This window comes from Barbus barbus, assembly GCF_936440315.1.
Source record: "Barbus barbus genome assembly, chromosome: 9".
Classification (NCBI taxonomy): Eukaryota; Metazoa; Chordata; class Actinopteri; order Cypriniformes; family Cyprinidae; genus Barbus; species Barbus barbus.
Window position 1 is genome coordinate 9,742,277 of NC_136737.1, and position 27,233 is coordinate 9,769,509.

The 27,233-nt window shown below is 37.7% G+C and overlaps 2 protein-coding genes across 2 annotated transcripts in view; both read left to right on the forward strand.

The window, feature by feature from the left end:
• Positions 1-27,233, forward strand: part of LOC306874980 (uncharacterized protein) — a 115,807-nt gene that overhangs the window by 56,827 nt on the left and 31,747 nt on the right. The gene's annotated exons all lie outside the window — the stretch shown is intronic.
• LOC306874569 (NACHT, LRR and PYD domains-containing protein 3-like) lies at positions 1,143-27,179 on the forward strand. The gene is made up of 17 exons (XM_079424718.1): positions 1,143-1,251; positions 1,723-1,827; positions 9,889-9,996; positions 10,363-10,470; positions 10,632-10,733; positions 11,001-11,114; positions 11,590-11,685; positions 12,933-13,010; positions 13,884-13,988; positions 14,932-15,036; positions 21,049-21,130; positions 21,380-21,572; positions 21,661-23,488; positions 23,975-24,145; positions 25,671-25,841; positions 26,033-26,203; positions 26,350-27,179. The coding sequence occupies exons 2-17, from the start codon at positions 1,805-1,807 to the stop codon at positions 26,522-26,524; spliced, it is 3,630 nt and encodes a 1,209-aa protein (XP_079280844.1). The 5' UTR covers positions 1,143-1,251; positions 1,723-1,804; the 3' UTR covers positions 26,525-27,179.

The following is a 27,233-nucleotide window of genomic DNA, read 5'->3' on the forward strand; positions in this document are numbered from 1 at the left end:
AGCTCTCAACTCGGCCACTCTGGGATTCACTTTGGTGGTTTCAACATCTATATCATAGACATTCGGAAATGTTATGTTAGCTATTTGCTTTAAAGATAACTTAGTCTTAGTTCTAACTTGGCCTAACTTAGTGCTCAAGCTAACATGAGAAAGCGATCTCTATAATATGCAAAAAACGTGGCAAAATGATCTGAGCTAAAAACAGAGGTGAATATTATGAAAATGAATAGTAAGACTTTGAAACTTTACTTACTTTACAATCCAGCAGAAGCGCACATTCTTTTCTCTTCTCAAAGCGGCAGCGGTCGATGGCCGTCAGTAACAGTAATGGCGGATAAACCAAACTTTGGGAGGAGAACGGTTATGGGAGGAGTCACAGTTACTCTGTAATTTTGCTCCCACTCTACTGACACATTTTACGCTGTACACTCAAAATAGAGCAAAAACAACTATTTTTGAGGAAAAAAATATTGACTCTGGAAAAACTACTCCATTTTTCCTGTGAATACCCATTGTATAGAAGGTATACACACCAGGATGAAAGGCCCTTTTCTATTAATATATATATAAAAAATTAATTATCATATTACAATTGTTTAATTAGCCTACTTTCACTGTTAAATCAACACGCTTGAAATATAAAATATTGCACAATAAAACAAATTGGAAGCCATAATGAACACAACCATTATTCACTTACTGTGCTCAATGGTATAAACATCATTGAAGACAAGGAATGCTGTGACATACTATGTCATACTATGTTATGTATAATTAATATAATATTCGTTTTACACAAAATTATAATGTAGTAGTGTATACTGTATATAATACAATAATTACACGGTTCTGCACAAGCAACTGAAATATAATATGTAAAAATAAAACGTAATATATACATGTTAAATGTCCAAACATTTCAATTATTACAACTATGCAATATATATATATATTACATTTATGTTTTACAGTTTTACAGTTAAAAGGAATCTGAAGCACTGAATAAAAATAGTGAGAGTTGTGCACTATTTTAGTTTGTGATCTGCCGTTAGAAGGAAGGAGGAGAAATCAATTGTGGTGGTGCTACTCCTGTCCAGTTGGTGGCGAAGATGTATTAAAATTGTTTAGCAAACATGATTTTCATGTGAAAAAAAAAAACATTGGTGAAGGATCAGACGTGCATTTTAACAGGATTACGAGGTTGGATTCTGTTCCTGGTGCTCAAGATCGTCTGTAGGCTACACCGAAACTGTACGTTTGAATACTTTCATGTTTACAGATATTTGAGGGAATGATATGTAAATTTCATATAGGCTATATGAATGATTTAACCACAATTTTAGCTGTTGCGGAAGTTTGAAAAAGTTTGAAGTCGATGCGTATGTTAAATTATTATTATTATTTATTTATTTAATAATATTAATATTTCCGTTGTCGAAATCGAACGTTCTTTCGGATAGAGGAGGCAATAAAGCGGAGCGAGCTTCAGTGTTTAATCTTTGCATAATAATAGAGGCCTGTGTTGTGACTTGCGAGAAGTGATTGGAATGTTCTGTAGTGATTTTCACACCATTTAGTAACAGCAAATGGCAGTATTTGTACCATATTTTATTTTCATATTTCTTGTTGATAACTCAACATTCATAATTATTTTTTTCATCATGCAGCCTATTCCTCTGAAATGTCATGATATTCATCTCAGTGTCACATTGTCATGTTCAGGTCATCATGAGCATCTTCTGATCGTCCTCAGTGACACAAAGATCCCAGAGCTGTTTAGCTGCAGCCTCAGAGGAGCGAGGTGATGAGTCTCTCACAGAAACAGAGGTAAGACTGCTTTACAGTACCAGAGTTAATAGCTAACTATGCAATTATTCTATGGCTGCAGAAGAAAAAGATGCCTAAACCTCTTCAAATGAGATTGAAGTGCCTTTGTCTGACGATGTCAATGAGGAGGGGGAAAACCTGAAACTGAGTCTATATAAAACAGCTTATAGACGATTTATCATATTATTACACAAACTATTGTTTTGACACTGTTGCAGTTAATGCTTTAATGCTGAACATTGATACTTCATTACCTTTTCGAAATAATCCATTAAACACGTAGCGATCTGAGGAGCATGCAATATTTTCAGTTCCCTTCGTTTGCGCGTTGTTTCAAGGACACGCCCACAACAGAGGAATGACTGTTCATTTGACTATTACACAACACCGGTCTTGTCACGCCAACTGAGTTTGAGATATGTATGCCCGTATATAAGGCATCAAGCGTCCCATATGAAAGCTAATCTATAACGCATTCGCCGGCATAACATTAAATCTACCCGAGGAAAGATATGTTAAGTTAATGCTGTTAAATAGAGCGAGAGAGAGAGAGAGAGAGAGAGAGAGAGAAAACATATGAAAAAATTTAGCTTCTAGCGTAGCCTATTCTTAAACTTGAACCTCAGTATAGCCTATTATTGAAGTACAAATCCAAGCAACAGAAGCAGCCCGCACTCTCTTAATTTTTCTTTAATTGAAAAATATTCATTAATTCATTCATATGGTTGCAATAATATTTTAGTTCAGAAATGTAAGTGCCATTGTTTAAAAGATGTTTTATTGACTGATGTTTCATAGACCTTCATATCATTGATACTAAAATAAATATAGCAAAACTCTTGCTCAATCAGGGCTCTAGACTCATTCTTCCCACTGGTCGCACTTTTGCGACTAACTTTCTCAGTTGGTCGCAATTTTGTTTTTTTGTTTTTTGTTTTTGCTATATCATTTGATTAATCAATGCATGCTGATGAACTTTGATCATAGCAAAAGTTTTAGCTAAGACTTCTGACTTTTCTTTTGTTTTGGCCATTTTCCCTTCCCCTTCACGCATCATTCTCCATACTACATGCATTCCAGTCTCTCTCCCAATTGTGTTACAGAATTCCTGCCAAGCCTTTCTCTTTGCAATAATTGATTAATAAGGGGAAGGGGAGGGGGGAAGTGGTGTGTGGCCAAGTATAGTGACCCATACTCAGAATTAGTGCTCTGCATTTAACCCATCCAAGTGTACACTCAGTAGTGAACACACACCTGGAGCAGTGGGCAGCCAATGCTGCGGCGCCCAGGGAGCAGTTGGGGGCTCGGTGCCTTGCTCAAGGGTCTCACCTCAGTCGTGGTATTGAGGGTGGAGAGAGTGTTGGTTATTCACCCCCCCCCCCCCCCCCCCACCTACAATCCCTGCCGGACCTGAGACTCGAACCCACAACCTTCAGATTACAAGTCCAACTCTCTATCCACTTATCTGCTCCATAAATAATTCTATATAGCTTATCTGAATTGTTTAAATGTGTAGAATCCACATAAGCTTGTTTTTCATCAACCGGTTAAAATTTACAGCAGGTCATGCTAATTTTGTGCGTTTTTTGGCCAGACAGAAACTGCACACAGGTTGAATGTAAATAAGTGTCTGTAAATCCAGTCTCTGACAGCAGGTGGTGCTTTATATGGAAAAGCTGAATTACAGCTGATTCCCGTGAACTCCGCGAACAAAGCAGTATTGTGTTTAAGAACACTTCCTTTAGGTATTACATGGAGCTGAGATGAAAACAAAATGCCATCGAATCGTTTCTGAAGACAGTCAGATCCTTCAGAGGTACATTCATATAATTAATTCACTGATATATTAATTTGTATAATTCCCTAAGCACTCTTTTAAAACCTCCCAGTTTTCCGCCCTGTTTTCACTCAGAATGAAACTCTGCTGCCGTGCGCTCGTGACACTGTTACACTCTGCTTTATGCTGGACAGTATTTATTTATCGTGAGTTGTTCAAATCGTGGTAATCGAATACGGTTTTAATGATAATTAAAATATGAAACGTAATACTAACTGTGGGGAATTTTATCATGATTTATCGTCAAACCGGTAATCGTTACATCCCTATTACCGTCCGAATCGGGCTATAGCCGCCACTCTGAAATGCATGGTCAATCTAACCGCCGCGCGTTAACCGCCATTACAGTGCCTGTAAATTTTGTGTACTACAGTTGACTGAAAAGTTGGTTATATTTCTTATAGGAATTACAAAACCATGTTAAATACAATCAGGGACATGTGATCAATAAGAAAATGCTATTTGTATCAAATACATTTATTAGGTAACCATTCTAACATATTCAAATTTGTCTGTGACAGGGCCTTTAATGGGTGAAATGCGTATAAAAATGTATTTGTATACATCTCATATACAACTTGTTTTGCTTAGCATTTCAGATAGCTCTAAAAAGGAAAGTCCCTGAAAGTACCACAGACTATAGTTTCACTTCAGATTGATAGTAGACCTTCTCAGGTTGTCATTCACCCAAAACCAGGTAAGTCTGATGGCTGATGTTCTTTACAAAATAAAAGCCCCATATAAAGAGTGTTTTACTTGGCTCCAAAAAGGAAAGTCCCTGTTACCTCAGACTATTTTCACTTCAGATTGATAGTAGACCTTCTCAGGTTGTCACTCACCCCAAAAAATTGTATGCAGCAATGCAGTTTTTTAAACCTTACAGTTATGAGGCATGGTCAAGGCTCCACATGTGCTTATTATTTTTGATGTTTTGAGGAGTAAAACTCAAAAGAAAAAGACTGCTTATGAGGACAGTTTCAGCCTCAGATGTCACGCCCACGGACCGCTGCCTGAACGTCTGATGCATATGGCACACAAAATTGGAAACGCTTCAGGAGACTCGAAGTCGTCGTCTGATTGGTTGAATTCTACAGGATTTCCAGGAGACGTGCATGTCGCAATCTTTACCGATCCACCTGGAAACAAAGTGGCACCAAACCCCTCATGGAAAAAAAGACATTGTGTTTACAAATGTGACATTGAGCAATGACAATGTATGTCAGGATCAAATGAATGCTGGATTTTGCATTTTGCAATGCTGAAAACTATTTTAAATGTGTTACGCTTGCGGCATAAATACTTTGAACACGTCCAAGTTTTTTACACCGGTCTGTTATTGTCGAAACATCATCTTTACTTTTATACCCCCCTAAACATGATGCTGAACTAAACAAATTGTGATTGGTTGTTTTACTTTTCAGTCAGAGGGCCTCTTGGGTGGGCTTGTCCAATGAAAGCTGCGATAGAGTCCACGCGAGACTAATGAAAACATGAAGAACTAAATGTGAATAAGGAAGAAACATTGAAGAGCAGTGTTTGACAGACACCGTTTTTGAGGCAATGTGGACAGTGACAATAGTTTTAATATCTTAAAATATATTATTTTTAGTGTTTCAAATGATGTAAATGTATTTACACATCAGTGTTACATAGCTCAATGAAATTTATAGTTGCCAAAGTAATGTCCACCACAGAGAGATTTGTGTCCAAATGTCCAATGAAAACACATTAATAAAAAAGGAGTAGGAAACAAGTATCTTATGGGCTTTGTTGACAACTGAGTGGATGTAATTGTCCAAATTCAGAACATGACAGACATGGTGTAAGCTCTGTCAGCTCCACTGCGTTGTGCATTGTTGTGACTGAAAGAGAAAAACAGAGAGATTAATTTTATTAATCATCAATAACAGACGACAGCACGTGTACTGAAGTCTTTAAAAGCCCTTAATTTTTTGTTTATCCACATCAGACATTCCTGAAATTATGCTATCTGAAGTTATCTAAAACGATAGGCAAAACAGGTTGCATATGAGATTTTGGTATGATATGATACTTTTATTTTGTAATGCTACATCAGACTTACCTGATTTTGGTGAGTGACAACCTGAGAAGGTCTACTATCAATCTGAAGTGAAACTAGTCTGTGGTAACAGGGACTTTCCTTTTTAGAGCTATCTGAAATGCTAAGCAAAACAAGTTGGCGACAAGATGCGCCGCTGTGTTTGGACGCCGTTCGGGTCGCTCTGCTGAGATTTTGCTTTAACTTTCTTTTTTTACTTACTTTTACTTTCTCTTTTTACACATTTCACGTCGGCACTGATCACCTACAACATAGAAACACTTTTGGACATTGGAAACCGCTACACTAACCTGCTTCAGGACACTTTATCCACGAATCCTGCGTGGCCTCTGGAGATTCTTCGGAACGCGGAGATGAACAATAACCCCCCGAGGCGACGGATCAAGAAACAACGCGGGAAGCGCGCTGGAATTCGAGTCAGACTCAGGAAAAGGGCTCATAGTCCTCCTCTTCCAAGCATTCTCCGCGCTAATGTCCAATCCTTGGAGAATAAGATGGACGATCTTAGAGCCAGGATTAGTTTCCAACGGGACATTAGGGACTGTAACATCCTTTGTTTGTCAGAAACGTGGCTTTCGTCCTCGGTCCCGGACACTGCTGTAATGCCGAGTGATAACTTCTCTGTCTTTCGGACGGACAGAACAGCAGAGGCCGGTAAATCCAGGGGTGGAGGAGTATGTTTCATGATCAACAAGAAATGGTGTGATCCCAGGAATATCTCCATTCTGTCACGTTCCTGCTCGCCTCATCTGGAACATCTTTCCATTATTTGCCGCCCATTTTATCTGCCCCGGGAGTTTTCATCGATCATTGTTACTGCTGTGTACATTCCACCACAGGCGGACACCGGCTTGGCTTTGTCTAAGCTTCACAATGTGCTCAGCGGCTACATTAACAAACATCCTGACGCTGCCTTTATCATCGCGGGGGACTTTAACAAAGCCAACCTCAGGCAGGTCATGCCGAACTTCCATCAACACGTATCCTGTCCAACTAAAGGACCAAACACACTGGATCATTGCTACACTGAGTTCAAGGATGCCTACAAAGCCCGCTCACTACCGGCTTTTGGCAAATCGGACCATGCCGCCATTTTTCTAACACCGGGATACAAACAAAGGCTCGTTCAGGAACCTCCGGTGCAGAGAGTAGTGACGCGCTGGTCCTCCCACTCAGAGACTATGCTGCAGGCGGCGCTTGATGACGTCGACTGGGACATGTTCCGGGCGAGTTCTTCTGACGTCAGCGAGTTCACGGATGTAGCATTAAGCTTTGTAAACACGCTAACCGAGCAAGCTACAGAAACAATAACTATAAGGACATTCTCCAATCAGAAACCGTGGGTGGACAGAACAATCCGTGCTGCGGTTAACACACGCACTGCCGCTTACAATGAGGCTCTTCTGTCTGGGAATACGAGCAAGTACAAAGCATCGTGCTATGCTCTCCGACACGCAGTAAGAGCCGCCAAACACAGATACAGAGAGAGAATTGAGTCTCATTTCCAGCTCAACGACTCTCGACGGATGTGGCAGGGACTGAGGACCATCTGTGACTTTGGAAACAAATCCTCCGCGGAGGTGAGAGCAGATCCGTTGCTGGCCGACGAGTTAAACATCTTCTACGGCCACTTCGATGGCAACGGCGGCGGCGCGTTTCTGCCGACCAGCGCGTCAGGAAGCAGCAGGCAGAGCAGCGATGATCCTGTAATCACCGTGTCGGAGGATGAGGTTCGGAGGGCGCTAAAGAGAGTGAACGTCAGGAAAGCAGCCGGACCTGATGGGATAACCGGCCGTGTTCTGAGGTCCTGCGCCGATCAGCTCGCTGGTTTGTTCACTTCCATCTTTAATGAGTCCCTTGCTACCTCCGTGGTTCCCACTTCATTCAAAAAATCTGTCATTATCCCTGTGCCAAAGAACAATAAACCCTCTTGCCTGAATGACTATCGCCCAGTTGCCCTCACATCTATAGTCATGAAGGTTTTTGAGAGACTTGTAAAGAGCCACATTTGCTCCTCCATACCTGATACTCTGGACCCTCTTCAGTTTGCCTATCGCCCAAACAGATCCACGGACGATGCCATTTCTCACGTTCTCCACTCTTCCCTCACACACATGGACAGCAACAATGGGAATTATGTAAGGCTGCTATTCATTGACTATAGCTCAGCTTTCAACACTATAGTCCCCGTCAAGCTGGCATCTAAACTCACAGACCTCGGCCTAAACTCCTCACTCTGTGACTGGATTCAAGACTTCCTCACCGGCAGACCTCAAGTGGTGAAAGTTGGCCAGTTCACCTCAAACTCCATCACTCTGAACATAGGTGCCCCACAGGGCTGTGTCCTGAGTCCCCTTCTCTACTCTCTCTACACGCATGACTGCGTGTCCTCTCACAGCTCCACATCTATTGTCAAATTCGCTGATGATACTGTGGTTCTGGGCCTCATCTCCAACAACGATGAGACCGCATACTTGGATGAGGTAGAGAGTCTCACATCATGGTGCCAGGACACTCTCTGAATGTGAGCAAAACTAAAGAGCTGATCATGGACTTTAGGAAGAGACAGCAGCAGCCCTACACTCCTCTTATGATCAGTGGGACCCCTGTGGAGAGGGTGAGTAGCTTCAAGTACCTCGGTGTAAACATCTCCGAGAACCTGACTTGGACTACACACATCCAAACACAGGTTAAGAAAGCCAGGCAAAGACTGTACCATCTGCGACAGCTGAGGAAATTCAGGGTCTCACCAGCAATCCTGAAAACCTTCTATTCAGGGACCATAGAAAGTGTACTGACTCAGTGCATCTCAGTGTGGTATGGAAACAGCTCCAATCAGGACTGCAAAGCACTACAGAGAGTTGTGCGCTTAGCTGAGCGCATCTCAGGGTCTGCTCTCCCCTCTCTGCAGGACATCTACCTCAAACGCTGCAAAAATAGAGCTGTTAAAATCTTCAAGGACTCAAATCACCTTGGTAACCATCTATTCACTTTGCTTCCATCTGGTAAACGCTTCCGTAGCCTGATGGCAAAAACTGAGAGACTTAGGAGGAGCTTCTTCCCCCAGGCCATCAGGCTCCTAAACTCTAACTCTGTGTCATAACATCACATGACTCCATGTAAATATCACAATATCAATAAGCTTTTTTGCACATTCCTCTTATTACTATTTAAGTCAACAACATACTGACCTGCACATTTATATTTATATTTTTTATCTTATCTTTTATTTTATTTTTTCTACTTTTCTTCTTCTTAATATTTGTCTATATAATTGCACTGTCCTTGGAGCGGACCTGACCTACATTTCACTGCTAGTTATACTCTGTATAATTGTGTATGTGACAAATAAAAACTCTTGAATCTTGAATCTTGGATATGAGATTTTGGTGGGCTTTTATTTTGTAATGTGACATCAGTTATTTAGATTTTTTTTACCTTAATTATTAGATTGTTACTTAACACTTTTAAACTATATTATTTTATCAAGCCTATTTTAAAAAAAATTTTTTAGAGATTATTATAATAATATTACACACAGTTAATCTGATATTACTTTAATTAGTATTATTAATTATCTTAATATATATTAACCTTACACTTATTTCCCTGTTCTTGTTTGTATGTGTAAGTTAAGCACTAAAAAATCACAATAATCAAAATAATAACCAAGCGAGATGGCACACTATAAATGGTAAATTAAACTGTCACCAAACAAACACACAAGGCAAACAAGCAGTGAATCAAAGATCCTCTCTCCTTCATTTCAATCTGCTTTTGAATGCTGGCGGGAAACTTAATTGGCAGCTGAGAAGTTGGTGTCATGCCAGTTTAATAAAGACTGACAGCATCCCAAACCAACTGGAATTCAGAGAGGGCGAGCCTAAGAAAAATTACAGAGAGCGAGGGAAAGAGAGAGACATGCAGCCATGTAACACCTTATAATTTAAGACTCCTAAGACATTTTATTCAAGAACATCTTGATCCCATCCCACTGAGTGGTTAAAGTGAGAATAATAAAGCATGGTTACTGTTGAAAGTCAAATGTATTTACTTCCTATTTGCAACATCAAATGTCTTCATATGAGATTGATGAACCTCTTGTCGTAAAATGTTTTTCTCTCTTTGTTCGTTGTGTCATTAGTGTGAGATCAGGATCACGTGTGTCCAGCTCTGTATCTGCGAAGAGTGCCAGTTCAAAAGGAGATGACACACCGAACTTCAGTGAGAAAAAACCGTCATCTGTTAAAAGGTACTTTATTTGTTTTACATGTATAGCACTGTAATAGTTTCTGCACTGTTCTATATGTAAGACAACTTGATTAAATAAAGCAATACATCACAGTCATGTCATGTAATCTGCTTCTCTCTTTATTGAACTCTGACTGGAGTTTCTTTCCAGTAATTCAGTTACACAGAAAGTCACTAGGGGGCATACATTCAGCTTGGAAAGACATCAGACAACCAAATACACATCCAATATATACCATCTATCCATTCATATTCATGATTGAATGCACTTTTACTGTATACTATATTTAATTATCGTATTTAATTATTTACTGAGGAACCTCCTATAATAAGGGGTGTTTTCTCTCTCTGTTCTTTGTGTCATTAGTGTAAGATCCGGCTCACATGTGTCCAGCTCTGTGTCTGTGAAGAGTGACTGGTCAAAAGAAGGTGGAGGACTGAACTTCACTGAGAAAAAAACATCATCTACTAAAAGGTATTTTGTTAGTTTCTCCAACATTAGTAGTTTGTCAAGGTAGGTTAGCAAAGACTATATTTTTTCTAGCTGTTCAGTAGGCAAGACTGAACAGTGGAGAATTGGAAATCTGGGTTCCAAACCATATGTAAACTTTTTCTCTCTGTTCTTTGTGTCATTAGTTTAAGATCAGGCTCACATGTGTCCAGCTCCGTGTCTGTGAAGAGTGACCGTTCAAAGGGTGATAGACCAAACGTCCGTGAAAAAACACCATGTAACAAAAGGTATTTCATGTGTTTCTCAAAGTGTTTTCCAGTGATCCAGTGTTTAATTATTATTAATCAATAGTAATTTAATAATATTATTCAACATTATTAAACAAGCCAAGCCCTATCTCAATCCCATAATCAAAGTGAGTGATACAACAATGAAGGTACCATAGATTCTTTGTTCATACAGTGAATTGAATACTGTATGTAAGCTGTTATGTGAATGCTTGACTATGTAGCTGGAAGAATCTCCTCTAATAGTGGTTTTCTCTCTGTTCTTAGTGTCATCAGTGTAAGATCAGGCTCACATGTGTCCAGCTCTGTGTCTGTGAAGAGTGACCAGTCAATAATTCAAGGACCAGACTTCAGTGAGAAAAAACCATCATCTACCAAAAGGTATTTTGTTAGTTTCTCCAACATTAGTAGTTTGTCAAAGGTAGGTTCGCAAAGACTATATTTTTTCTAGCTGTTCAGTAGGCATTGGAACAGTGGAAAATCAGAAATCTCGGTTTCAAACTGTATGTAAACTGGATTTTCTTTTTCAGGAACAATTTTTGAACAAATGTTATGATCAAAAAGAAATTCTGCACTATTTATAGGTCAATCAAATATGGTTGACAATGATCATGTGACTAATTGTAGATCAGATCTTTCTTCCACTGAAGCTCAAGAGGTTAACTGACCAAAACGGTACTGTGAATGTCTATGACTCACTGCGGATTTAAAGGCAAAATAATTCTGAATGCGCAAACATAACTGCGGATATAAACGTGCTTATTTCTGTGGAGGACAAGATAGCGAGAGCATATGCAGATATCAGACATGAAAACCTTCTGTAAAGCAGGTTTCTTTCTGTTCTTTGTGTTATTAGTGTAATATCAGGCTCACATGTTTCCAGCTCTGGGTCTGTGAAGAGTGACCGGTCAATAGGTCAAAGACCAAAGAAAAAAACATCATCTACCAAAAGGTATTCCATGTGTTTTTCATAATCCTCAACTGTGGTGTATATTATAGAATGTGACTAAATAAAACAATGCCAGACTTCATTGAGAAAACACCATCACCTACCAAAAGGTATTTTTTATGTTTCTTCAAAGTGTAGGTGATTTTAAGAACATTTACAGCTATTCTTAACCAACGATTGAAAGAAAAAGCACATGAGGCATGGTATACATCAGTTTTGGAAAATAATAAGTGATATAAGTCAGAATACATTCACAATGCAAGTCTTCTTTGATACAAGAGAGCTACATTGCGTCTGTGTATAATATGCAGCTCGTACAAACATTGTTCCTTATTAGATGTTCAAGTCATCATCTTGCAATACAAACAGGCAGATGGAGTAATACACCAATGGCAGAGAGAATCTGTAGTTATTGTAAATTAACATCAAATATTTTTGTGATAGAAGATGAGAAGCATTTTTTGTATGATTGTTCCTTGTATGAGGATTTGCATAAGAAATACTTAGGTGACCTTGTGCTTGTTGGTGATGTTTGTATTGATGTGTCAAGTGTTTGTAATTCGGGGTATGCATGGAGATTGGCATTGTATATATACCATGGAATGAAGAAAATATTATCTGCCATGTTATTATGATTTGTGGAACTATGGGCCGAGAGGCCATGTATTCCTGGAATAAATTTGAAACTGAAACTGAAGACTAATTGTAGATCAGGGCCCGTATTCACATAACATTTTATCTTACCTCTACGAGTTCTCTTAAATAGCAGTAAAAGATTTTAGCTAAGAGTTTTCTCTTAAAACCTATTCACAAAGCTGCTGAGACAAACTTTTACTAAGAAATAGAGAGAAGGGTTGACCTCGTTGCTATGGTGTCAGCGTGCTTACTAACTATGCACACAGGGATTGGCTGATAGTCTCTGTCAGAGATTTATTCATGGGAATATTGTAGAGCACAATATTATGTTGCCATATTCAAATAAAGATTATAAAAAGCAGGATATGTCAGATCTTTCTTCCTCTGAAGCTCAAGAGGTTAACTGACCAAAACGGCACTGTGAATGTCTATGACAGTGCACTACGGATTTAAAGCCAAAATAATTCTGAATTCGCAAAATTATCTGCAGTTGCAAACACTGACAAGATAGTGAGACCATATGCAGATATGAGACATGAAAACCTTCTGTAGTAAAGCATTTTTCTCTCTGTTCTTTGTGTCACTAGTGTAAGATCAGGCTCCTTTGTTTCCAGCTCTGTGTCTGTGAAGAGTGGCCAGTCATGTGATCCTCCAATAAACTTAAGTGGGGAAACACCATCATCTACAAAAAGGTATTTTGTTAGTTTCTCCAACATTAGTAGTTTATCAAAGGAAGGTTACATTAGCAAAGACTATATTTTTTTTCAGTGGAGAATCAGAGGGTTTCAAACCCTTCATATAAGTTGGATTTTTTTTTTTCAGGAACATTTTTTGAAGAAATGTTTTGATCAAAAATTAAGGGGTTAGTTCACCCAAAAAATTAAATTGTGTCATTAATTAATCACCCACATGTTGTTCCAAACCTATAAGACCTTCGTTCATCTTCGGAACACAAATTAAGATATTTTTGATGAAATCTGAGCTCTCTGACCCTCCCATAGACAGCAAGGATACTACCACGATCAAGAACCTGAAAGGTCGTAAGGACATCATTAACAAAGTCCATGTGACATCAGTGGTTCAATCGTAATTTTATGAAGCTACGAGAATACTTTTTGTGTGCAAAGAAAATGAAAATAATGACTTCGTATACACATCGCATGCTTCGTATACACTTATACAAAAATATACACCTATACACTTTTTACAAAAATATACTTACACTATTACACACCCTCTCTAGCGACACTATACACTTTTTACAATAAATTAATTAGAAAACGGACATTCTTTTATATTTTAATATTTCTTTTTTGTTATATTGTTTATAATGAATAGATTAGAGGAATACTAAGAAAGTTGATGTCTAACTTTAAAAATTGAAGGAGGGAGAGGGTAGTTAATGACGTCTCGGGTCGCTAAAGATCTGAGGTATGCATTTAAGGGTTAACTGTGGATGCAGACGCACATTTCTGTGGAGGACAAGATAGCGAGAGAATGTGCAGATATCAGACATGAAAACCATCTGTAGTAAAGCGCTTTTCTTTTGTTCTTTGTGTCATTAGTGTAAGATCAGGCTCACATGTTTCCAGCTCTGTGTCTGTGAAGAGTGACTGGTCAAAAGATAAACCACCGAAATTCAGTGAGAAAAAAACATCACCAAACAAAAGGTATTTCGTGTGTTTGCATCAGCGACCAAAATGTATTTAATGTGTTTTGCAGTATACTATTGCATTAGCCAATTTCTCAACTGTAGCGTATATGATCGGACGTGCCAAAAAACAAAAACAAAAAAACAACTTCATAGAGAAAACACCAAATCACCAAAAGGTATTTGTATATATTTCTTGGTCATTAATCAAATATGAGCAGCATTGATCATTTCTTTCCAGTCCTGCTGTCGTTAAAGAGCCATAACAAATACAATGATCTATAGTCAGGAGAAAGCACATTGTTTTATGTCAGTGCAAAACATTGTCTTTTTGGTTTTTGGTTTCCGTTTTGTTCTGTGAGTGTTATTTATTTATTTTTTCACCTACAGACAGTCCCACCACAGAGAAATTACAAAACAACCATAGGGTTGTAATATCCCCACACATAAGAATAAACACGTCATGGCATTTTGAGAATGAGAATTTTGCAGTGAGGAACTAGACATTGTCTTCTAAAACTAAGAGAGGGGAAGCAACATTTCTACCAGAAATTATTTTCATCACCAATTATTTTGTGTAGTAAAAATGAATGCAGATGCAGTCAAATGCAGTGAATCTTGTGAGACTTTCTCAATTCAGGACAGTTAATTTATTGACACTGTCGAACTAAACCTTAGCAGTGGGTTTCTAGATACTGAAGCAAATTATTCTAAAGTAATGACTTGAACATAATCTCTGTTTTTAAATCAGACTTTCATTGACAGATTCTAGGAACTGGATAAATATGTAATTTAATTGAAGGAACAGAGCTTTATTGCAGGGACATTGCTGCTTTCCATTTTCTTCAGTAAACAAAAGCTAAATGTATTTCTGTGGAGGACGAGAGAGTGTGTGCAGCTATCAGACACGAGTCGTCTCCTGTAGTAAAACATGTTTTTCTCTCTGTTCTTTGTGTCATTAGTGTAAGTTCAGGCTCACATGTGCTCAGCGCTGTGTCTGTGAAGATTGACCAGTCGAAAAAAGAACCACCGAAATTCAGTGAGAAAAAAACATCACCGAACAAAAGGTATTTTGTGTGTTTGCATTATAGCACTACATTGGCTAATTTCTCTACTGTGGTGTACAGGTCCTTCTCAAAAAATTAGCATATTGTGATAAAGTTCATTATTTTCTGTAATGTACTGATAAACATTAGACTTTCATATATTTTAGATTCATTACAACACAACTGAAGTAGTTCAAGCCTTTTATTGTTTTAATATTGATGATTTTGGCATACAGCTCATGAAAACCCAAAATCTCAACAAATTAGCATATCATGAAAAGGTTCTCTAAACGAGCTATTAACCTAATCATCTGAATCAACTAATTAACTCTAAACACCTGCAAAAGATTCCTGAGGCTTTTAAAAACTCCCAGCCTGGTTCATTACTCAAAACCGCAATCATGGGTAAGACTGCCGACCTGACTGCTGTCCAGAAGGCCATCATTGACACCCTCAAGCAAGAGGGTAAGACACAGAAAGAAATTTCTGAACGAATAGGCTGTTCCCAGAGTGCTGTATCAAGGCACCTCAGTGGGAAGTCTGTGGGAAGGAAAAAGTGTGGCAGAAAACGCAGCACAACGAGAAGAGGTGACCGGACCCTGAGGAAGATTGTGGAGAAGGACCGATTCCAGACCTTGGGGGACCTGCGGAAGCAGTGGACTGAGTCTGGAGTAGAAACATCCAGAGCCACCGTGTACAGGCGTGTGCAGGAAATGGGCTACAGGTGCCGCATTCCCCAGGTCAAGCCACTTTTGAACAGAGAAGCAGCACTGGACTGTTGCTCAGTGGTCCAAAGTACTTTTTTCGGATGAAAGCAAATTTTGCATGTCATTCGGAAATCAAGGTGCCAGAGTCTGGAGGAAGACTGGGGAGAGGGAAATGCCAAAATGCCTGAAGTCCAGTGTCAAGTACCCACAGTCAGTGATGCTGGTGTTGGTCCACTGTGTTTTATCAAGGGCAGGGTCAATGCAGCTAGCTATCAGGAGATTTTGGAGCACTTCATGCTTCCATCTGCTGAAAAGCTTTATGGAGATGAAGATTTAATTTTTCAGCACGACCTGGCACCTGCTCACAGTGCCAAAACCACTGGTAAATAGTTTACTGACCATGGTATTACTGTGCTCAATTGGCCTGCCAACTCTCCTGACCTGAACCCCATAGAGAATCTGTGGGATATTGTGAAGAGAAAGTTGAGAGACGCAAGACCCAACACTCTGGATGAGCTTAAGGCCGCTATCGAAGCATCCTGGGCCTCCATAACACCTCAGCAGTGCCACAGGCTGATTGCCTCCATGCCACGCCGCATTGAAGCAGTCATTTCTGCAAAGTATTGAGTGCATAACTGAACATAATTATTTGAAGGTTGACTTTTTTTGTATTAAAAACACTTTTCTTTTATTGGTCGGATGAAATATGCTAATTTTTTGAGATAGGAATTTTGGGTTTTCATGAGCTGTATGCCAAAATCATCAATATTAAAACAATAAAAGGCTTGAACTACTTCAGTTGTGTTGTAATGAATCTAAAATATATGAAAGTCTAATGTTTATCAGTACATTACAGAAAATAATGAACTTAATGATCACTGAGTGAGCAGCGATTCAGTGGACGTGCTGTAACATCAGCTCTGCACTGGATATTAAAATCCAAAATATAGTGAAAACACTATTTAATAGCACAGTAACAAGATCGGCAGATTAAGACATTAACTTGTGAGCACAAAACAATCTAAGACATGTAAACTAATCTAACACACGAACACAAGCATTCACACGTTGCAGGAAAAGAGAAAGTGAGGAAAGGATGAGTTTAAGAGAATGAAAATGTGATATCCCAAGTTTACAGCAATATGTGCTATTGCGTAGACCTGAACAACCATCAATCACTTAATTAACCTTCGCATTGAGATTCTCAGTGAGGCTAAAATTTATATTAAATGCACCAGCTCAGCAAAATTCTGGAAGTTACTTGCTTGCGTTGCCTTTGTGAGGGATTCCCTTTTGTTGTAGTCATTGCAGGAAAGGGGGTTCCCCGAAGTTGCTGATTGGCTGGAAGTTCAATAGTCTTTGAAGTGACGTCTTGGGCATTGGCTGAAGATGCGGAGTTGGTCTGGTTGAAGTTTGAAGCGAGTACAGTCGGAGCTGAACTTTGCAGCAAACTTACATTAGAACACAAAACTCCACGGAAATAAAAGAGACGTAATGAGGTAAAAGATGTAATGAGACTAGGTGGGTTTTCTTCTCATCGCGTTAGCAGCTGGCACGTAGGGCAGAGCTTGCTCAAAGAGCAGCGTCAAAACGCAGTAGCAAAAGCAAACAGAGAAGAGAGAAAAGAAAGAAGAGAGTTTGATGATTTCCCTAGTTTTTAAACTCGGCTTCTGGACACATCCCATCTGGTGTCTTGACCAATTAGACAGGCTATTATCTTAGCTAGGGGTGTCCCTTCCATCATAAATTAGCATGCTATCAGTCACATGGTCTGAACTTTACACACTCTTGTAAAGTATAATTTTGGACATGATTTCTATAACAAGACTATGATACATTTGACAAAAATGTTTAAAGAAACATTTAAAGCATGATTTTTCAAACTCATACCAAACACGCATATGACCCTTTAAAGTGGTTCAATAGTTATTAAAAAAACATACATAATATTTGATTAAAACATGATAGTCTAATGTTTGGGTTACATACATAATATGGGGTTCTGCATAGAAAATAAGTCCTTTTAAGATGCTTTTAGGTGCATATGGAAAAGAGTCTCTGTGAACAAAGGAATTTCGGTCTGGTTCTTTGTCTTCTATGTGCGGGGGAAAAGTCAATCTAAGGAAGCTCGTGAATTCTATCATGGAAGACATGTGACGGCCATCTCTTTGACCATCAGTCTTGGTTACTTGCCCCAAATTTGACAGTTTCCTTTCTGAATTGGAATTATCAATAAGTGTTCTTTTGTCTTAATGTTGCAAGCTGTTTTGCGAAAGAGGCTTGGTTAGGCTTTCTTCAGACGGGCTGGAGCTAGGAATCTGATTTATGACGTCATGTTACAGCTTTGAGGCCCCTCTGGAATTTCAGCGCCTCATGTTTCAATGTTCTGATCGAATCTTAAATTTATCTGATTCGGTCTCTGATATCCTACATTTGTCATGTGGCCGGAGTGCTCCATAACAGCAGGAAAGATTAAATATTAAACAACAATAATTACGTGTTTGCAGAATCAATAAGTGCAATTCACCTTTATTCCACAAAGTGGCACTGTTTAAAACATAATGATGACGTGATTTTTCACTTATCATTACCACAGGCATAAAACAAATAATCATCTGCAAATATTGAACTGGCTTGAATGGCTTTACTGCAGAGGAATTACTGTACATAATGAAATCAAAATCGCGATCAAAATGTTGTTTTTGAAGATGTTGAAAACAATAGTTTTGAGAATATATTGAGGTCGTGAATATGAGCCAGATGCTGAATCTATACTGGGGAAATGTGCTCTGACGATGGCAATGATGGTAAAATCATATGCTCAAATCGAACCCTTCTAAGTTTCAAAGGGTAATATAAAGGAAATATGCTTATTTTATTGTTTTGTAATTCTTAAAATATTAGGAGAGCTTTATGCAATTGCAGCAGTTAGTGATCCATCCGTGTCAGATATAAGTCTGGGTCGCTAAAGACACGAATATGTAATAATAATTGGCGAAATATTCATCCAGTTTAAAGTCTTAATGTCAACAATTTAAATGATGGGGTCTTAATTACAACAATAAACGTCAGCATGTTATCTCGGCCATACTGAACTAAAAACAAAGCCATTTTCTCTGTCCCGCTTTTTGTGGAATAAAGTCCTGGTCAGATGGATTAGAGTAGCTGTTAACTGTTCCTGCAATAATGTCTTTAATTACCCACTATAATCCTAGCTAAAATTAACATCTGCACTGGACAAAATATTTAGCATTGCCTTTAATGCCTAACTTAACCAAGAAAAATTATTTGTCCTAAAATATGAAATAAATGTGATAAAGAAAGCATTAAAGTTACCTTTCTCGTACATGTTGACACATTGTTAGAACACTAATTTAGTTTTAAAACAAATTATAAATAAACTATTTGTATTTCTTGAAAATTGTTGCTTCAGTTAATGTTTTGCAAGATAGAACCTTATAATTCCAAGCGGAAAATGCCTTTTTAGAATTAGAAGGTTCTATCTGCATTTGACCTGTTCCAAAAATCCCCATTTATATTTGTACATTTAGAATACATTTAGGGTCTTTTTCATGTAGGAAAGAGACTTGTTCCCCATATCATTTTTGGTACATGGAATGCAAAAGCATTGAAGCTCAAAATCTCCAAACCACTCAGAATACAGATAGAACCTTATAATTCCAAGGCGACAATATATATATATATATATATATATATATATATATATATATAAATGAATGTACATTAATATATTAATGCTACAGGAATTTCATATTATTGTGCTTGTTGATATCTCTGAGGAGGAATCTCAGATTACAGTGCCGTGTTCCATGCAGAAAGTGAATGCATAGCTCATTTTTGGGCTGTTTAGTCCCCAGTCAGTCAGAACTAAGGCTACGTCCACACGAAGACGGGTTTCTCCGTATCCAATCTTTTTTATGCCTCAAATTCCGTAAACACAGAGTCATCTCAGGAAATATCTGCGTCCACACGGAATCACTGAAACCGACTGAAAACGATGTAGTACACATGCCAGACCAATATGTGGCGCTGTAATTCTGCCACAGAGCTCCACAAAAAAACAGAGAAGAAGACTTGGACCATGTGCGTAAACCTTGCACGCTGAATATAAACTAACACACAAAGCAGAAGATTTTGCTTTAATAAAACTAATGAGCTCAGTAGGTTCTGCAGCACGAACACAGGCACGTAGTCTGACATTGTTGTTGTTGTTGTCGCTGTTATGTGACGTAGCGATGTCTGATTAGGGGCGAGACGTGGGCTGATGACGTCATCGTTTCAGAAAATATACGGATTCGCCGTCCACACGAAAACATGAAAACGGCGTTTTCAAATTTATCCACCCTGGGACCCGGTTTCAAAAATGATCGGTTTCACTCTTCGAAAACGCCGGTTTCGTGTGGGCTAAACGCCTATACGGTAAAAAATTTATGCGTATACAGAGAAACCCGTCTTTGTGTGGACGGGGCCTAAATCTGATCTCTGAAAATGTTACACACTTTAGTGTTTTGTGTTAATAAAGAAATCCCTGAAGATCTTGACTAACTCCTGAGCCTGAACTGCAAGAATGTAAGATGATGTCTGTGTATCACAGTGAAATACCACATGGAGGTACGCTATAATGTGAGGAGGAGGTTTTCTTTGATCTCTGATAGACCACCACATTCTCTTTAATTTGAAAACCTTTAATTCTGTCTAGTCAAGTTTCATATGAAAGTGTCCCTTTACAGCAGATGTAAACATCCCTAAGACCAGAATGTAAGAGCGCAAGTAAACATGCATACACTCACATAACGGAAACTTACAGACACCATTTTGTGCACCTAGCCAATTACACAGGTCACCCTAAAAAGATATCAGACAACCAGATATACTGTAAATACATCCATCCAAAGTTGTGAGGACAAATAAATCACTATACAGTATTAAATTACATTATATCTTCAAATGAGACTGAAGTACCGCCTAGAGTGTTTTTCTCTCTCTTTTTTTAAATGATATACATTGTGCCTTCTGAAGCAAATTTGACCATGTTCAGTGACCTATTAAACGGAAATATATATTAATAAAAGTAAGAATCATTTTGTCAATTTGTTGGAAGCAAAATTCAGTACCTTGCAATAAGAACTTACATTTTAGCAAAATACTTGACACCCCATTGGCAAAAACATTGAAAGTTAATTTTTTAATGTTGTTAAAAAATAATAATTCCTTACGTACTTCAAGAAATAAACCCCTATTGGTAATTATGATTATTCTTTACTTTGTTTAACATAATCAGTGGCCAAATTTATTTTGCTGACAGGGTTCAACGTGAGAAATCAGATACAAATATTCAGAAGAGCCACTTCCACAGGTTCAGAGAAAATCTCCACAAGACATTCCAGGTAGGAAAGAAATTCATAAATGTTTAATATTTTTATCAAACAAATAGGCGTTATTAGTTAAAATGGCAGCCAATTAATGATTGTCCTTTATTAAGAAATACTTTAAATAATATTTATAACGTTAGTAAATTTCTTCTTGATGACATTTGGACATTGGTTCTAAATGTAAATTATATTTTAAGCGTCTCTGACATGTAAACGCACATTTTGGTTTCATTTTGTTCTAAACCTTTTTTTGCTTCTTTTTAGGATGTTGAGAACAAAATAACAACATTTTTGAAGAACGAGCTGGAAAAGTTTACAAAAATATTAAAAAAGGAAAACACACAATACTTTGTGAGAGATACAGAGGACATGTGCAGGATCAAAGAAGCAGCTCTTGATCTCACACTCTACTTCCTGAGAGAGATGAAGCAAGATGAAGCTGCTGATACTCTAGAAGGTTAGAGTCTTATGAATGTAGACTGACAGATTGTCACTTGAAAATATAGAAGATTTTAACGAAAATATATTTTTGTTCCTGTGTTTAGATAAGCTTGTCTTCATTCATCTTAAATCAAACCTGAAGAAAAAGTATCAATGCGTGTTTGAAGGAATTGCTAAGCAAGGTGATGCTACGCTTCTGAATAGCATCTATACAGATCTCTATATCACTCAGGGTTGTAGTGAACAGGTTAATACTGAACATGAGGTAAGACAGATTGAAGTTACTTCCAGGCGTCATGAATCACAAGAGATACAGGTTGAATGCACAAATTTGTTTCAACCTGGAAAAGACAAGAAGATTAAAACTGTACTGACAAAAGGAGTTGCTGGAATTGGAAAATCAGTCTCTGTGCAAAAGTTTGTTCTGGATTGGGCTGAAGGAAAAGAAAATCAAGATATCAGCTTCATATTTCCTCTTCCATTCAGAGAGATGAACTTAAAGGAGAAAGAAAAGCAAAGTTTGATGGACCTTATAACTCAGTTTTTCCCAGAGACCAAAGGACTGAACCTTGCAAAGAGGAATATGTACAAAGTCTTGTTCATCCTTGATGGATTGGATGAGTTTCGTCTTCCTCTGAACTTTGAGGGTAATGAGACGTGGTCTGATGTATCATCACCAGCCTCTCTGGATGTTCTCCTAACAAACCTCATCAAGGGAAATCTGCTTCCTTCTGCTCTCATCTGGATCACCACCAGACCAGCAGCTGCCAGTAAGATTCCTCCTCACTGTATCGACCGGGTGACAGAGATACGAGGATTCAATGATGCACAAAAGGAGGAATACTTCAGAAAAAGATTCACAGATGAGAATCAGGCCAAAGAAATCATTGATCATGTTAAACAATCAAAGAGTCTCTTTATTATGTGCCACATCCCAGTCTTCTGCTGGATTTCAGCCACTGTTCTTAAGAACATTTTGAAAATTAATACAAATAATGATCTGACAAACAATGAGGCTTATGATGCCTCCAAAACACTGCAGGAATCAAATACTGAAGACACTCCCAAGACTCTGACACAAATGTACACACACTTTCTCCGCTTCCAGATCCTGCAGAGCAGACGGAAATATGAATACAGAGAATACAGACCAGATGTTTCCTGGGATAAAGAGGCTATCCTTTCCCTGGGGAAACTGGCCTTTCATCAGCTGGAAAAAAACAACTTGATCTTCTATGACACAGACCTGGAAACCTGTGGTATTGACGTCTATAAGGCATCTGTGTATTCAGGCATGTGTACCCAGATCTTTAAGGAGGAAAGAGGGATCATTCTTGGTACCATGTACTGCTTTGTTCACTTGAGCATTCAAGAGTTTATCGCAGCCCTTTATGCACATCTGTTTCTAGATTTGAACAAAAAAACTGTGTTTGTTCTAGACTATACTGAAGAGGAAAACAAAAATGAAGCCATGATTGATTTGCTCAAGACTGCAGTGGACAAGGCACTTGAGAGTGACAATGGACACCTGGACCTTTTCCTTCGCTTTCTTCTTGGTCTGTCAATCCAGTCCAATCGGCTACTCTTACGAGGTCTGTTGACACAGCAAGATGACAATGACCAGAGCAAAAAGGAAATAGTTCAGTACATCAAGCAGAAATTTGAAGCTAATCTGTCTCCAGAGAGATCCATCAATCTGTTTTACTGTCTGAATGAACTGAATGATCAAACTCTGGTGAAAGAGATTCAGACTCACCTTAGCAAAGGAAGTCTCTCATCTACTGACCTTTCTCCTGCCCAGTGGTCTGCTATGGCCTTTGTGTTGTTGACATCAAAGGAAGAGCTGGAGGAGTTTGAGCTTCAGAAATTCAAGAAATCAGACGAGTGTCTCATTAGATTATTGGCAGTCATCAAAAACTCCAAAAGAGCTCTGTAAGTCATTTAATACAATTTGTTTATTTAGCAGCTTTATAGTTAGCAGCAGAAGAACAACATAACATTTATTACAAACACATCGTTGTATTGTCATTTTCACTCTAATATGACGTTACTGTTAACTTCAACTTGCTAATTTAAGTTTTATTTGCTTGACTGATAATTATAACTTCTCAGTGTTCTAATAATTAACCTCCATATTCACTCCAATAGAGTGTTTTCATATATAAAACTCATTGTCAATAAAGCTATAAACCTTAAAATTATATTCTTGTTTGGTTTATGTAACAATTTTTTTGTTTAATCATAAATACTAATGATTTTGTAGTTGCAATGTCAGTCTAGCCCACCAATTTTACCATGTATTTACTGTTCATATAAGAGTAATAGGTGGAAAATACATTTAATTTTAGTATTTAGCTCATGCATTTTGATGTATTATACTGTAAGTGTTCAGTCTAATGTGACTTGTTTTCCTTGTAGCCTGAATGATTGTGACTTAACAGACAGAAGCTGTTCAGCTCTAGCTACAATTCTTGGTTCAGATACCAATCTGAAAGAGCTGGTCATGAACAATAATAATCTGCAGGATTCAGGAGTGAAGCTGCTCTGCACTGGATTGGAGAAATCAAAGTGTGAACTGGAGATACTGAGGTAAGTTGTGTGATAACCAACAAAAAAACTGATCTCAACCAAACCTAAAGATTATGATTTTGTTTTACATTATTTTCATCAATTCTTTTAAAAATGTACACTCTTAAAAATAAAGGTGTTTCACGATGCCATAGAAGAACCTTTTTTGTCTAAATGGTTCCATGAAGATCCTTTAACATCTGAAGAACCTTTCTGTTTCACAAAAAAAAGGTAAGCAAGAGATGGTTCTTTAAAGAACGTTTGACTTAATGGTTCTTTGTGGAACCAAAAATGGTTCTTCTATGGCATCGCTTGAAGAACCTTTAAATATTGGCATATGCAAAATTATTAATTTAAATCTCCTTTTGTTTGACTTACAATGTCTACCTTTCATTGCCAAGGTGTTGAAAAGCAAACTTTCCTAATATACACTAAAATAAACTAGTAACTTTTATCATTGTTACAATTTAAATCACATATATCCAATATGTAATTGGATGTAGAAGGCCCTATATATATAGACATTCTTCCAAGTTAACATTTATTTTGTGCTTTTGTTTTATTTAATTATACAACCATTAGTTGCAGCTCTGGGGTTGAGTCAGAATTCAGATCCGTTAATTAATTTTGAGCTGGTTAATCCACCACAGAAAGGAGGGCATAACTGTTTTAGCAGTTTTTAACATGCAAAATTTGTATGTTCCTGGTCCTTCTACACCAGAAGTGTGGAATTTAATTAGGCTATTCCAAAACTTACATAGACATCAAATCACCTGAATATGATAAAGGTCTCTGGGCCTTTTGTTTGCCTATTTTCATTGTAGAATTCACTGTAGAAGATCACTTTACGGATTAGTATTGTTAACTCTTTCCCTGCAATCAACAAGTTATCTCTTCTTTCATGAGAAAATGCTTCTTTCATGAGAAAATGACAAGATTTTACAGCTATCCGTGTTTTCACTGTTATATGCTCAGTGGTGCTATTACACATCTTCTGAATGAGATCAGAATCTCCCAATCAAAAACACATGTGAAGAAGACACAGAAATGAGCAATCTCATGTGTAAGCGGATGCATTTGGAAAATATTGAAATCATCAACAGTAAACAGCATATAAATCAAAACTGCCTAATGTTACCGAGTAAAATGTCAATCTAGGAAGTGGTGAAGGACTGTGAAAGCTTTGGGGGTGCTGATGGAAGCAGTCTACTGCATCTATGCTTTGATGATCGTACTAAATGTGACATGCAGTCTCTAATAAAAATGTGATTTTCTTAGCTTTTTGCTCCAAGTGATGCTTTTTTATAAAACTTATCTACATTCAAGTGTTGATAAAAAAAAAAAAAAAGAATGCATGAAGTAGAGGCTCTGTTTTTTATTTTGATGAATTGCATGTTCAGATATTCATACAAAAATATTATGGGTGCCATGAAACTAGTGAAAATTATAAAAAATGCTGGCATTAAAGGATTTGTTAAAGGATTTAAGGTAAATACAAGAATAGCTGATTAATCAGTTAGATTTTATATTCTCAATTTGGTTCTAGACTCTCTAACTGCAGTATCACTGAAGAAGGTTATAAAGTTCTGGCGTCAGCTCTGAGATCAAACTCACACCTGATAGAGCTGGATCTCACAGGAAATGATCCTGGACAATCAGGAGTGAAGGAGCTCAATGATTTACTGCAAGATACAAACTGTCAACTGAAGACACTGAGGTGAGATGTGACGAATGTAATACAAAATAAATTAAATGCAGATTCATTATTTATAGAAATATTATTTCACAGTAAATTCAGTTAATTAAAGATAAACTATTTAACACTTCTGTCCATCAGATTCGGATGTTGTTTTTCGTCAAGTAGATTTAGGAATTAAACTATATCCTACTTCATCATCTCTTCTGCAGGTTTTTGAGTCCTGATGCAGAAGAAGCCTGTCAGTATGTGACTGGAATTGTGGGTAAGAACCCATTACTCTTGAGAGAGGTGAAACTGAGTAAACAGAAACTAGGAGAGACACGAGTGAATCAGATCGCTGCTCTTCTGCAGGATAAACACTGTCAACTGAACACACTACAGTGAGTATTTTTAATGTAGTTTTTATAGCACATTTAATCTATGTTAAAGGAATCAGGTGACCTAAACACAGTTCTCAGTAATCACTGAATGTTGGAATCAAGTACTTTGTGTTTGTAAATTCTCCCTCTCCTGTTGAACATTTTAGGCTGCGTGATTGTGGTCTAACAGAGGAAAGCTGTTCAGCTCTCGCTACAGTCCTGAGATCAAGCTCCAGTCTGAAAGAACTTGACATGAGCAACAATAATCTGCAGGATTCAGGAGTGAAGAAACTCCAGAACGGATTAAAAAATACAAACTGCACACTGCAGAAACTCAGGTGAACCAGTGTTTGATTTTAATTAGGGATGCACCGATACCACTTTTTCCAGTACTCGCCCGATACCGATACTTTAATTTTTAGTACTTGCCGATACCGAGTACCGATACCGATATTTTTATTGTATTTTTTTATTTTTTAAATATTGGGTAAAGAAAACAAATTAGTATGTAAAATGTTAGTTGATTAACTTCATTTATCAAATAGATACTGTCAAACCAAAATTTATTCAGACACCTTCAACATTTCTCACATTTTATTCGCTATAGTTTAGAAAATGCTAATAAAATATTACAAGAACTCCAAGTTAAACTGTGTCAGAACAAATTTAGCTTGATAATACCTTTCTATCAATCAATCAAAATTATTCAGACAGCTGTTGGTATGACAATATTTAAACAACTATCAATACTTTGTCGGGCCACCCTTAGCCTTAATGGCAGCCTGTAGTCTCCTGGGCATGCTGTCAACCAGGTTCATGAAAGCCTGAATTTCAATTTTTTCCATTACTTGGTCTGAATAATTTTTGGTCTCACTTTTGTATCAATTTTACTGGTAGTCCACTGTATGAAGAATTTTGGGGTATAATTTGTCACAGTTTACTTTATTTTGCTATCCTCAGTTACTTAAATTAACTATAGTGTCCTGCACCCACTAGTAAAAAAAAAAAAAATTATATCTGGTCTCTGAATAATTTTTGGTTTGACTGTATA